The sequence below is a fragment of the Pocillopora damicornis genome, chromosome 4, assembly GCF_964200805.1.
Source record: "Pocillopora damicornis chromosome 4, jaPocDami1.2, whole genome shotgun sequence".
Lineage (NCBI taxonomy): Eukaryota > Metazoa > Cnidaria > Anthozoa > Scleractinia > Pocilloporidae > Pocillopora > Pocillopora damicornis.
In genome coordinates this window covers 10388341-10401370 of record NC_142673.1, presented here as the reverse complement: position 1 = coordinate 10401370, position 13030 = coordinate 10388341, and the positions used below count along the sequence as shown (strand labels likewise).

Sequence of the window (13030 nt, the reverse complement as noted above, 5' to 3'; positions counted from 1 at the left end):
TACTCAATCAGTGATAATTGATTCCCCTCCATTCCCCCTGAAAACAGTGTGATCCCCTCCCAGGTGATAATTAATTTCTGACCCTTATAGCCTGATTCTAATTTAGATAGCTTTCAGTATGTGAAATCTCTCTATCCTTCTTGTTTTTTTAAAGACTTGACCACATAAGGTTTCTGAGAATCTTTTAGACAACTTCAAAGAGAAAGTTACAAGCAACCCCCTCCTCTGATTGACTACATCAGCCTGGACACTGCAACTTCCCAGAAAAAATCTTTCATTATTTTCAATTTGCAGAGGTTGACAGTAATGTGAATCTTTGTAGACTTTGTGATTGCAATGAGATGTTATTTAGAACAATTTGTTTTTAGTTGTGTCTAGCATGTGTTATGTAATAAGCTCAGTTATGCATGCATTCTGATTGGTTCTCACTTTTATCTATTGGAGGAAAGACATGTATATGACATCATCGTTAAAACTTTTTTTAATTCTTTATTATATTAAACAAATAGATTCCAAGTTGCCGTATGTCTGTTCAGTAATAGATTACAGAGGAAGTCAAAATGTGGTAAGAACATCAGTGACACACTCGGCTGCGCCTTGTGTGCCACTTGTTTGTTCTTACCACATTTCACATTTTCACATCTGTGATCTATTACTGAACAGATGCATGGCAATTTGGAATCTATTTGTTAAAATTACGTTGTTTATGTGGAGAGACTTAATTTTTAATTATTTGAGTACCACTGCAGTGTGATTCATTTCTCTTGTGGAGATAATATAACATACAGAGCTTTTTCTGAGGCTATACCAGGAATTGTTGACTGACCTTTCTGAGCAACAAAAATACAAACATACACCTTGAAAACACTGACTTGAGATTTCATTTTTTTTTTTTTTTTAAATTCACATAAGGTGGTCAGCAGACCAGATACTTAAAGAAGAGATTTCTTCTTTTTGTCAATTTTTATTTGGAATTTGGTAAAGGTAAAAAATTTGAATTGACTTTCCATATGTATCATTTCACTGGTCTATTCTTAGATGACATCCAGTGTCTTCAAACATAAAGATATCTTTCTGAGTTATAAAATGGAAATAGGAAATGTCTACTGTACCCAAGCTATAGCTGTGAACTTGATTGTTACAAGGAAGACTGATATTCTGTAATGATTTTGTCTGAAATATTGAAGAAAATATCCAAGTCTACACATGCTGAGGAAGTAGATTGAATTCATTCCAGCTATCTTTAGTTGGTGTAAGATATTGAAAAGCTCATGTTAGATTGGAATTGAATGTTTCTGACATCCTACATGACATTGCTCCATGGTCATAAACCTGGCCTATTTCAATAATACTCATTTCAACACTACAACCAATGCAACAAATAAGCAAGACGTGTAAATTTAATACATTAGTGAAGTCTAATTTTGGTAAAACAAGCTCAGAATCTTCTATCTTCCTACAGAACTCTTCCACCAGTAGATTAAGATGTATGAGCTTGGGCAAGCTTACACCTTGCAAGAGAGGGCCATAAGTTAGAAAACTGTTAAAGGTTATTGTGTCTCCCTCTTTGAATAAAGTTATTCATTCATTTAAAAGAAATTCAAGCTATCACAGCCGATCTGACATAGTTTGAACCTTAAATCAATGTTATAGATGGACAGGGTATGTTTCCTTAACATTAAGATAATTACAACATTTCTTCACCCAGAGTTCTATAAGACCTGTTGGGATCAACTCTCCAAGGCACCTTCAAAATTTTTTGGAACATCTACAGGAATTTTCTCTGTCTTGTGACACTTATGTAGACTTTTACATATGATTGGCACTCTGAAGATCTTGCCTTCTACTCATAAATGTTGCCTGGTATAGAAAAAGAACTGTTCATGTGTCTGCATCCCCAAGGTTCAATCTTAGAACTATCTATTGCAATAAAATAAGACTTGTTGACATGTGGCATATAGTGATTATTCTAGAGGTATACAATTTTTGTTTACAGAATGTGTAGATCATTAGAACACAGTGAGTTTTTTATGGTTCTTGCTATGATGTAGTTTCTGCTGTATATGTTTCTCTCTGTCATGTAGTTGAGATAGATGTGCCTTGATGCCTTCAACTTTCCCTCTAAAGTGCGAGGCTGTTTTGTTATCCCTAAAAAATTATAACAAACAAACCATTGATGAAATTTTGTCCAAAAGTTTTCAGTTACAAGTAATCACATCTGTGAACATCATTAGAAGTGGTGGGTATCTTTCTCTTTTAGTTGCCAATGTAATGTGTAACTTGTTACAGTGGCAGCTTGGCAAGTCATCCCCTTCCTCTGTTACTAGACAAGCAAAAGTTTTTCTTTTACCACCCATCTCTCATTCTTTGGCACAGAACATCTTCCCATGTACTTTTTAAACTGACTGGAGACTTACTTTTCATGATGTCTACTCAGAGCCATTTCTTCTTTCTTCAACTGCTTCTTGACAGCTGATATATCCTCATGTATCTTAAATAACTGGGTAACAAGAATATGATTTTAATATACTGTTTTCATTAGGTGAGACAACACTGAATGGAACTATTAAAGAGCTCAAAATTATTAAATCATCCCAAAGAATGAAATATGGTGGAAACCACCATCTAATTTGGGGAGTTTAGCAAAGGTGAAGACAATGTTATCTTCAATCACTTTATACTTGTGGAAAAATTCTTTCTTTATAAAATTAACAATTGGTTCATTTGCCAGCGTGCGCTCATCGAGATATGAAGCATGCGGGAAGTTTGGAGAGCATGAGAGATGCATAAGAGTTGCTCGAGGCATAGCTGAGAGCAACTCTAGCTTCTTGAATGCTCTCCAAACTTCACAAGTGCTTCATATCTCGATGAACGCACAGCTGATGTATGAACCAATTGTTTTATAACATTTTCAACCCGATGGTTTAAATGTTGTAAAAATTTTTTTCTCAAGGTATTTCTTTGCTGACGTCATAAGTGTGCACAATAGGAATATGAAGCATGCTCACACAATTGAATTTGATTAGACAAATTTATGCACTGTTATAATGCAAATTGATTGATAAGAATCCATCTTTAAACATATTCTTAAGATACAGAGTGGCAAATAGTAAATAGCAGCAAAACAAAATAAGACAACTAAACAACAACAACAATGGGAAAAACTTAAATTGCATTTACAAGAAGTTTTTTTTCTTTTAATATTGTTTCTTGAACGCACAATATTTTGTTATTCTAGTCCTTGATCTTGAAGTTTTTTCTTTTAAGATTTAGTGTTTGACACTATTTATTATTGTAATTATATATTACTTTTAGTATTGTGATTATCTCGTTATTGCTTCCATATGTACTGTACAGTACCATGTATTCTGTCATTTGTGAAGGCATTTATTAAAGTAACAATAGCAACACTTAACCCTTTAACTCACATGAGTGACCGAGACAGAATTTCTCCTTACAATATCCATACAATATCAACCAGACAAGTGATGAGAATAAAGAAAAATATCCTTTTGAGGATAATTAGTTGATCCAATACTAAATTCGCTGAACTAACGTTTTAAGAATTGTGTGGTTGATAGTAAGGAGAATTACAAATTTGATCTGGAAGTTAAAGGGTTAAGTACAAACAAATTATATCATTATTACAAATGGTAATAACACTGGGAGACAGGATAGTATTTTAGCTGCAAGGCCAACTGAGATCTGTTGATGAAGAGAAATGACTTTCCGTACTGTCCCTCCCCCTCAAATAACATCCAAGAGGATGTTTAGAGTTCATAATATCCAATATATATTTAGAGTTCTTTAACAACCTGTACATGTAGTCTACAACTAACAAATAATATGGTTCACTAAATATATCTAAGACTCTTCAGATGAAGATATTATGTCCTCCAACTCTATCGATAAGCCGTGGTAATATTTTCTGTCTCTTGATTTGTACAACTGTAAACCACACCTGTAAATTCCAATTTATATTTTTATCCTCTCCCTTCTTTTTCTTTCCTGTGTCTTTAACCTCAAATTCACTTGCACTTGTCCCAGGAACAGGAACTCTTATGTCATGAATATTTCCTGAAGGAGGAAGTGACCCATTACCCACTGCATATAATAAATCTTATCATCATATTGAATTGATAAGGATAATAAGATTGCCATGGTTGACAGTGATCTCAAACATTAGGGCAACCTTGAAAATCCCAACATAGTTAGCTATCTTGCATATGTAAATTTACATTTAATTGGCATTCATAAGATTTTCTCAGAAAATTTCCAAATTTAAGAACTAAATTTTGATACAAGTATAGGGATATCTACACCTTAAAAGCCAGGACTTCTTGCCTAATCTGTGATTCTTTTTTTTGTAATCCTTTAAAAATTACTACCAAACATTTTCTTGAAACAAAAACTGAGAAATTATACATCACCTTTCTTGCCACCAAGTTTTATGTTGATAAAGTCAAATATGTCACTACCAGATGCCTGAAATTATGCATCAAAAATTGTTGAAAGATGTTTTAATTTTACAATGAGATGTACTAACAATGAGGTACTAATTTTGTCAAGTGAAATAATTTTCAACAATTGCAAAATAACATCAACCTAACCACAAAATAAATAACTATTATTGTTAATTGGACCCTTTTTGATTTAGAAAAAATTGTAAAATAAAGCAACATGCATCTCCCAGATTGCATCTTTCAGACAGTCAATAAAATGAAAGCTGAGACCAGCATAGTGAATTTATATTTCAAATAAAGCAATAGGCTTCACAGCAACATTTTTTGCCAAATAGTTAATCCTTGTAATAATGACTAAGCTTGCTCAATGAAGATGGCTGTATTATGGGTGTGCCATGGTGTTCTTAAAACATTTTAAGGGGCTTCATATTTGTCTTGGGCCAATTCACCACAATTGGTATATAATGGACTGATGTATTTTCAGGTATGGTTGGGGAGTTGGCAATTATTGTCATGGTTAACAATACCTACACAGTATCTATTAGTTGGCACTGTTATAAAAATTACCATTAAGTTGCCAAGAAAACATTCACTTTGAATTCAACAAAATAAATGTGTTGTAAATACTGATACTCACTCTTTCTGGTAACTTAACACTTTTTACTTTAGATGGTTTTTGCCTCTTCTTCCCTCCTACTTTTGGCAGTTTGTTTTTTTCTCTGAGTTCTGCTATCTGATCAAGTGACTTTCCTGAAAGACCCACAAATGTTGTTGCTTTTTGCTTGTTTATTATTAAGCATTTGGTAACATTATTGGTTATATTTATGTTGACTTGTGGATCATTTTCCACACTTTCCTTTGGAACTTTATCAAGCAAGGTTAACAATATTTCTCAGTCAGTAGTGATGATGATCATGATGACATTAAATGATGCATGATTTTGGTAATGAATGGTAGTAATGGTTAATTTATTGGCTTTAGAAGGGAAATCCTATCTTTAAGTCTTGTACATTCCCAAATGTTGCTGGCACAGAAAAAGAATGAACCGTTGAGCCCAGCACACCCAATTCCAGAGAAAATCATAGTGAAAGCTGAGGTGTGTAGGGCTGGATGCATTGACTTGAAGTGGTCTGGAAAAAGCCATTCAGCCCTAGTGACATTTGAGGAAATTGTAATGATTGTAATCATTGTTAACATCTTAAATTACTCATTTATACCTCAGATATACCTGTATATCAATCAAAACAGAGGTCTTGAATTATGCTGTCTTACCTTGAGGTAATACAACTGCTTCAACTGGCTCTACAATGCCACTTCCATCCTTTCCAAGTCCTTTGCTACCATAAACAAACAAAAGAAAAATGTGCAAAGTCCTTCTAAAATTTTTCTACTATGTTTCAGATTGTAGTGTTTTGGTCAAAGTAGTGTAAGACCTACTAGGGGGTAAAATGCTTTTTAATTTTAGATATTAACTGCACTTTCTATCAGTTTACTGGCATAAACTTTGACTTGGGGTATTGGGAGAACATTAGTAGGGTTGGTGAGTCACAAGCCAAAGGTAAGTAATTTACCAACTACTTCTTTGTTCTTTCAACATCCTGAGTGGGTTATTAGGCCAGTAAACCCAAGAAAGTCTATCCCTTAAACCTGATACAGGTTTGAGACAAAAGAAAGTATCATTTCAAACAACGATTTAATTGTGCCACAACATCAACATACCCAAACACATAACCCATTTGGGTCATAAGCTTTGAACCAATGCCCTGAAAACAAACAAAAACTTTTCAGTAATCTTTTATATCCTGGATTAAAAAAGCAACACTTGGAGTTTTCCAAAAGGAAAAATTATAGTCTCTTCTGGCTAGTTTTGTTAATGTTAGGATTATAAATTCCATTATCTTTCATCATTTCTGAGGTCATCACCTACATGTTGGTTATGATGATATAGTATGAAATAAGGCTTACCACATTTCACTCTAAAACAAATGACTTCTCTTCAAGGCTCTTCTCATTCCAGTAAGCTAGGAATTCATATCTATTTAGTATTTTGGAACCATGGGCTGAGGTCTTCTACTATAAGTCAGAAATAGTACAGGAAAACCAGGCTTACTCTTGTGTGTTGTTCCCACTCTCCGAGACAAACAGGACCCCCTGATGGTTTGCATGCCAGCTGCACTACAGCAACCTGATCTTCATCAACCTCCTCATTGTCACTAGACAAACTTGAAAGATCACTGTCTGACACATTCTCAGAATCTCTTTGGTCTGTGATGTACAAATTATATACTTAATTATTAGGTATAAGAGATACAACACTGGACACAAAGTTCCACAAATTAAACACAACATAGACATAACATAAAAATTCTGCAACACCCTTTATTAAAAAGATTGATAGTCAGAAAACTCAAAATGCCTTTTGGAATATGCTGGTGTTAGGTCTCTGAAGAATGCAAGGTATGGTAATAATTTTGTAACATGCAAAGAAAACCACACATTACTAAAAATGTAATGAAATTAATATTCAGAGAGTACTTCATGTTGAATAGACTGTGCTATTTGAAATTTTCATGATATTCCAAGAATATTTAAAGATCATATCATAGAATGAGAGAGAATTGTATTAGCATGTAAATATCCTGGCATCTCATCGGCACAAAGGAAATAGCTAATAGTTAAAGTATACTTCAAAGTATAATTCCTTCTGGGTTTTCCAATTTATTTTGTCAGCAGTTTTTCCTTTGATATGGTTGTCTTTCACTCACCTAAAGGAAGAATCTCAGTTATGCCTAGTGTAGCATCTGAGTTGTATGTATCATAGTGAACAACAAATGTATGAGCCTCATGATCTATTGACCTGAAAAATTGTAACAATAATAATAATAATAACAACAACATAACACTTAGAGAAGTTTATTTAGCAGTCATGGTCATCAGAGAGCACGAGTGGGTATCAATTAATAGTTATTATTTTCTTTCCAGTTAATGACACAAATGACATAATCATCATCATTTATTATTATTATTATTATTATTATTATTATCCTCATGTTCCTCACTGTAGTTGGTTTTAGTGCAGTCAAATTTGGCCTGAATCAGTGATAATATGTAGAGCAGTTCTACTCAATCAGATTGAGTGCAAAAATGAACTCCATTTTTAATTTGTGCATTAATGGTTTTAAATATTATTGAAATAGGAAAAGACTATGGAATTCATTAAGTAATATTATTTTCCAAAAACCATTAATTGTAAACATTTTAAGAAGCATAATTATTCAGAATCATTCTTATCATTGTTATTAAGGTTATTTTTATGATTAGAACTTACTGAATGGTGGCCTTGTACCAAACTCCATCATTGTATCTAGCCAAACAACACTGACCACACTGTACTTGGCTATGACAATGCACATGAAATATAACAAGAGAAAAAACAGTGAGCAGAAGAAGTGACATGTGGGGAGTGTGAAGATAATTTTCCTTCCTTGCTTTTGTCTCATGTTTTTGAAAAGCTCTCACCTGACTAAAAGAGCCCCCTTTGGCAAATACTAGTTTCAAGCTACAGCTGTAAATGTAAGGGTGTCTGCATATGGTCATATGTCTGCACAGGTTTTGAGTGGTTTCACAATGTCTAATTCAACCAGATATAAACTATTGATAGAAATAAATAATCTGATACAGAATAGCTACCTGAAGTCTGGCTCTTTGAATGACATCAAATCATCAATAGAGACCACATAACCATGGGAATATCTAAAATGAAATGAATCAAAAGAAACAAAGTTAAAGATAAATGGAAATTCAATACCAGTATTAAAATCATATGTATTGATAATGTAAATTAGCCACCATAAAGAGTTTCAAAGCTGATGTTTCAAGCATTAGCCCTTCATCAGAGCAAATGATGATGGCCAATTTATGTTATCAACTCAGTTGATAATACTAAATTAACCTGCAATACTCTCCCACCCACACAGCACCACAGTTTCTTTAGAAACCTGCCCCCTTTATTCATTTATCAAATAGTACTTTGTTTAAATCAAAACAAATATAACATATTTATGGTTCAATATTGGATAAAAGATCATGCAAGCTTAGATGTATTCAAAATACACCTTATTATTTGACAGAAAGAAAAACTAACCTGCAAGTGTCATCATCAAATTTGCATTTGCTGTCCAGGAAATAAGGGCAGGGTACCATGGATTTATGGGTGGGGTTCATAAATAACACTCTCACCTGTAAAGATTATAAAGAATGTAAGAGCCAACAGCCGGTGAACTTCACCTATTACTTTCATAGGTTTTTGCAAGTTATACACATGGTATATCAGTCAATAACTTAAGGTGTGAAAGAAAACAACAATGATGCAGGTAAACTCTAAAACCTGCCACTCAATTTACGCTGTTTATTTTATAAGCAACACCTGTGTACTTCTTAAGATCCTTTTTACGATTTAACCATTATAATGTCAAAATTAATAGACATTAATTGAAGGATGTCATGAGATACATGACAGATTCCAGTACCTGTGTCTAGTCACAAGAGCAAGAAAATACCTGATCTGTGTGTATTTTCAGGTGAGGGGTGAACAAAAGTTGAGAATTTGTAATGAGTGCATACCTTAGTTTCTTCTCTACCATCAGGTAATACAACTGTATCTGCATCAAAAACCATAGCATTGTGTTGCTCCATTACTCCCCAGTCCTTAAAAAATTGGAATCTGTTCAAGAAGTGCTTTCCAAAAATTTGTTTCCCTCGACAAAAAAAATTTATCTATTAATTCTAATTCTACCAGTCAAAAATTTCCAGGCTTGCAAAAAGAGGCGTTGGACTCACACATCAAAAAAGCAATTTATGAGATGTGGGAGACACTGCCTCGTAATGTTTTGGGTGCTGGACTCCGGGGCCCAGTTGTATAAAGGGTGGATATCACTATCCAGTGAATAAGTGGTAGCAAAACGTATGATATTATCAACCAGATAGAGATTTATCCACCAGATAGTGTTATCTGACCTTTGAATGACTGGGGCCAGGTTGAAAGGTTCAGGTTTGAGACCTGATCAAGTCAATGTGTTGCTTCACTAAAACAGTGCCTCTCCACCACCCAAGAGAATAAATGGGTTCAGGCCAACTGTAAGAGAAGCCTGATGAAATGCTGGGGGGGGGGGGGGAACCTTGCGATGGACTAGCATCTCATCCAGGGGTGGGTATTGATACTCCAAGTTGCTTCATGCTAAGGAACTGGGATAAGCTCTAGCTGGATGGACAACTAGGCCCAAATACAGATTTAACCTTTACTTTTTTTGAAAACAAGTCAAACCTGTGAGTATGATATGCGACATTTCATTCCAGTGATGTCATCTTCAATCTCAACTGAGTCTTCATTTTTTCCAAGTTCCTTTCCACCATTATCATTTTAAAATATTCATATAAACCAGATAAGAATTAGCAAAACCAATATATTCTAATTGTGTTCTTTGAAACTGCATAAACAAAAGCATACAAAACTTCCTGTGAAAGAATTTAGTAATAGTCATCTAAAAAACATCAAAATTATACTTTTGATAACTACACCATTTCACTTTAACCCAAGACATTGTTGAGAAGGAAAGCCTGATAATGTGAAAGACCTATTGAATAAATCTTTCTTTAGTAAGAGACTTTATAATGCTCATGAAATTAAAAATATTCAAATGTCAACCTGGTTTCTATCACTTTGCCTAACTTCCCTTCTTAGCTTCTAGTTTTTGCTGGCATCACTCTTTTAAAATAGCACAATGAACTTGAATCCTCATTAAGATTTATGTGAGAAATAATGAACAGTAAACAGACCTTAGTTTTAACTGATAAGTCATTTGAAAGCCTTCAAAGTCTTTAAATACTTAATGTGAAGGGCTGTCTTATTTGCTATGTTGTGCTAAGGCAACATTCACTCCTAACTAGGAAATGCATCAGCACCTCTCATGACTTACTGCATCATTCTCAGGATCATTTACACCAGGCCTATCATCAAAAGTTTCAGGAGGATCTGCTCTGAGTTCACTTTCCTTACTGTCAAGCAACTGAAGTAATCTGCTTTTCTTGAGAGATAAAAGACTCTCTATGAAAAAAACAAAACAAAACAAAACCAAAAACAAGTATTGCAGACAATTACAGGAGTGTATGAAAATAGCACTCTCCTAACATAGTTTTGATGGATCTGTGCTGTGATACAGTAACTTCATTCATAACTCTAAGATTTATCTGATTATTATGCTAAATAAAATAAAAGTTGTCAAAACAACAACAAGCTTGATGTCTGACTCTTAGCCAAGGGTGTAGCTATGGGGGGGGGGGGTTTCCCCTGGGGTGCCCGTGACTCCCACTTTGTAAGCTTTTTTCTGTCACATTATATAAAACATGGTGTGGAGGTCAGCATAACAATCTAGTAAGTACCTTCCATTTGACACGGCATAACCACCCCTTTGAGAAATCCTGGCCACACCTTTGTTAATGACACCTAATATCTTACTTTTTGTAAATGCTAGCCTTCAATGAAATTGTCTGAATCTAAATAAAGAAGGTCTTGAAGACGATTCTTAGACACAATTCAAGTAAAAAAATACGGATTTATAATTTGTCTACCAAAAAGAGGGAGGCAATATGTCCCACCTTCTGATACTTGAATAAGTTCTACCAGATCGTCCCTCAGCTTGACAAGTTCATCTTGACCTTCTTCCCCTACATTCTGCAAAACATTCTGGATCTGGAGAAACTGATCACACAAATATATGTCAATTTATAAAACCCATTCCGTAATGGATAATATAAGTTTAACTCATATAAACTAGAAAAGAGCAAGAAATATAAGCTTAAGTAAAACCAGCCCTAAGATCGACAGAGACTTGCACATTAGTCTGAACTACAGTGAAAAGATGTTTGTTTAGGGGTCGTGCGGCTATCCCTGTATATAAGCTGCTTCTTTTAGACGGTGAAAACTCACTTGTTCTTTATACTGTTCCAAGCTTTGTTGTAAATGTTCTTCGTCCATCAAACAAGTCTTAAGATATGGGCTGAAAATTGTGGCATATTGCTGAATAAACCCGGTAAATTGATGGCGGCAAAATAGCACCAGGCGTTCCTTGCTCCCGTAAAGGGATCTGGGAACTAAGCAGGGGAAAATAGTCCCCAGTCTCCTTTAATTTACACCTTCGTCTGCCCTCTATTTTCTTCATGTCGTCTAAATTTACCAGTGGCAACTGAGCACGAGGTTGTGTTCTTGCCTGCAGTGAAGAATTCGTAAAGTTCAATTGCAACTGCTGATGATCAGTTTCATTCAACACATTTATTAGAGAGGACTTCCCTAAAATCTATTGATATAGGAAATAGATTATTTTTTTAACTAAACAATGTGGCATAAGCTTTAACCGAGAGATATAAAGACTCTTCACAACATGATATTTTCAGACAGAAGGGATATGGAGAAGATTTGTTATCCATATTGTAAAACTGGTTAAAAGCCGCGTATTCATATTAACATGCTGTGTTTCCGTGCGATAGAAATAATTAAATTTGTTAGAATTTAGACCAATTCTAGAAAGAACCCCATGTAATATCAACAGCTGCCATATTTAAGGCTTGACGTCGCCTTAGGTTTTATCCTGGAAGTAAATAGCCGAATGATTAATTGATGTTACAACGATATTCCAGAATTTCAGACGGGATATTTGGTCAAATCTCAGCGTTTCTTGAGACTTTTTGTAACTTGATATCAAATCAGTTTTACGCCATCAGTACAATCAAAAACATGTTATTGAGAAATATTCATTCACCGATGTCTAACAGATATCAATATTTGTTTTATCGATGTTTCTCGGATTTAAATGACGAGGCTTGATCAAATAACATAAAACGAGACCAAACATGGATTTTGTACGTAAACCCTAATCCCTTTCACATCGGAAATCATCTTTCCTTTCGGACAGACTTTTCTCTGACATCTCAATTTTGTTTGTGGTTTAATGACGTCAGAACACATGAGCACTTCCTAAATATTTGTTCAATTTATACGTATATTATTTCTTTCCATACAAGATTGCGTGGGCATGCTGTCGCGAAGAGATAATATTTTGCCATATTCCTTACCTCTGTAACCAGCTGAATAAATAAATATGTTCTCCTTAGTATTGCACAAGTTTTAAAATATTCCCGGCTGAATTGGAACCCCTTTAAATTCTGATATGGAAGTAATTCTGCCTCCGAAAAACATGAACGTGAGTAGTGACTGGCTCTTTCTCTCCAAAGTTTGCTTGGATCAAAATTAACGAGCTGAAAAGAAAGCTGATTTTAAGGGGAGATTTTAGAATTTTTTTTTGAGTAGACGTTTACTGAGATACCCTTCGCTGATTTCAATAAAAACGCATTTTGCCACGAGCAAATCATCTTTTCATTGATAGAAATTAACATTTTATCTTTCGCAACTTAAATATGTTCTAAGAGAAGACATAATCTCCGGTCTCCGGTTTGAATGACGCAAATCACCGATTGACTTGAAGTTTGCTTTTTGCTGATTTTTTCTGGCCGAT

General features: G+C 34.5%; 1 protein-coding gene across 2 annotated transcripts; it reads right to left on the bottom strand.

Moving 5' to 3' along the window:
• Window positions 1-463: 463 nt before the first annotated feature.
• Window positions 464-12827, bottom strand: LOC113677645 (zinc finger CCCH-type with G patch domain-containing protein). Of its 2 annotated transcripts, XM_089202835.1 has the most exons (18): window positions 12591-12827; window positions 11449-11728; window positions 11118-11220; window positions 10439-10566; window positions 9787-9864; window positions 9087-9170; window positions 8608-8702; window positions 8154-8216; window positions 7792-7860; window positions 7229-7320; window positions 6574-6728; window positions 6183-6226; window positions 5736-5800; window positions 5101-5213; window positions 4431-4485; window positions 3962-4077; window positions 2418-2500; window positions 464-2148 (listed from the first exon to the last, which is right to left on the bottom strand). In XM_089202835.1, the coding sequence occupies exons 2-18, from the start codon at window positions 11494-11496 to the stop codon at window positions 2010-2012; spliced, it is 1530 nt and encodes a 509-aa protein (XP_089058961.1). In that variant the 5' UTR covers window positions 11497-11728; window positions 12591-12827; the 3' UTR covers window positions 464-2009. The 2 variants fall into 2 exon arrangements, with proteins under 2 accessions (XP_089058961.1, XP_027050285.2); XM_027194484.2 differs by lacking the exon at window positions 12591-12827 and having other exon boundaries at window positions 11449-12178.
• Between the last annotated feature and the right edge of the window lie 203 nt (window positions 12828-13030).

Coding starts and splice junctions, on each gene's coding strand:
- LOC113677645 (XM_089202835.1), bottom strand. CDS start 11,496: ATGGACGAAGAACATTTACAACAAAGCTTGGAACAGTATAAAGAACAA. Junction 6,729..7,228: donor AACTGAGATTCTTCCTTTAG/GTGAGTGAAAGA, acceptor TGTACATCACAG/ACCAAAGAGATTCTGAGAAT. Junction 2,149..2,417: donor CTGAGTAGACATCATGAAAA/GTAAGTCTCCAG, acceptor ATAATTTTTTAG/GGATAACAAAACAGCCTCGC.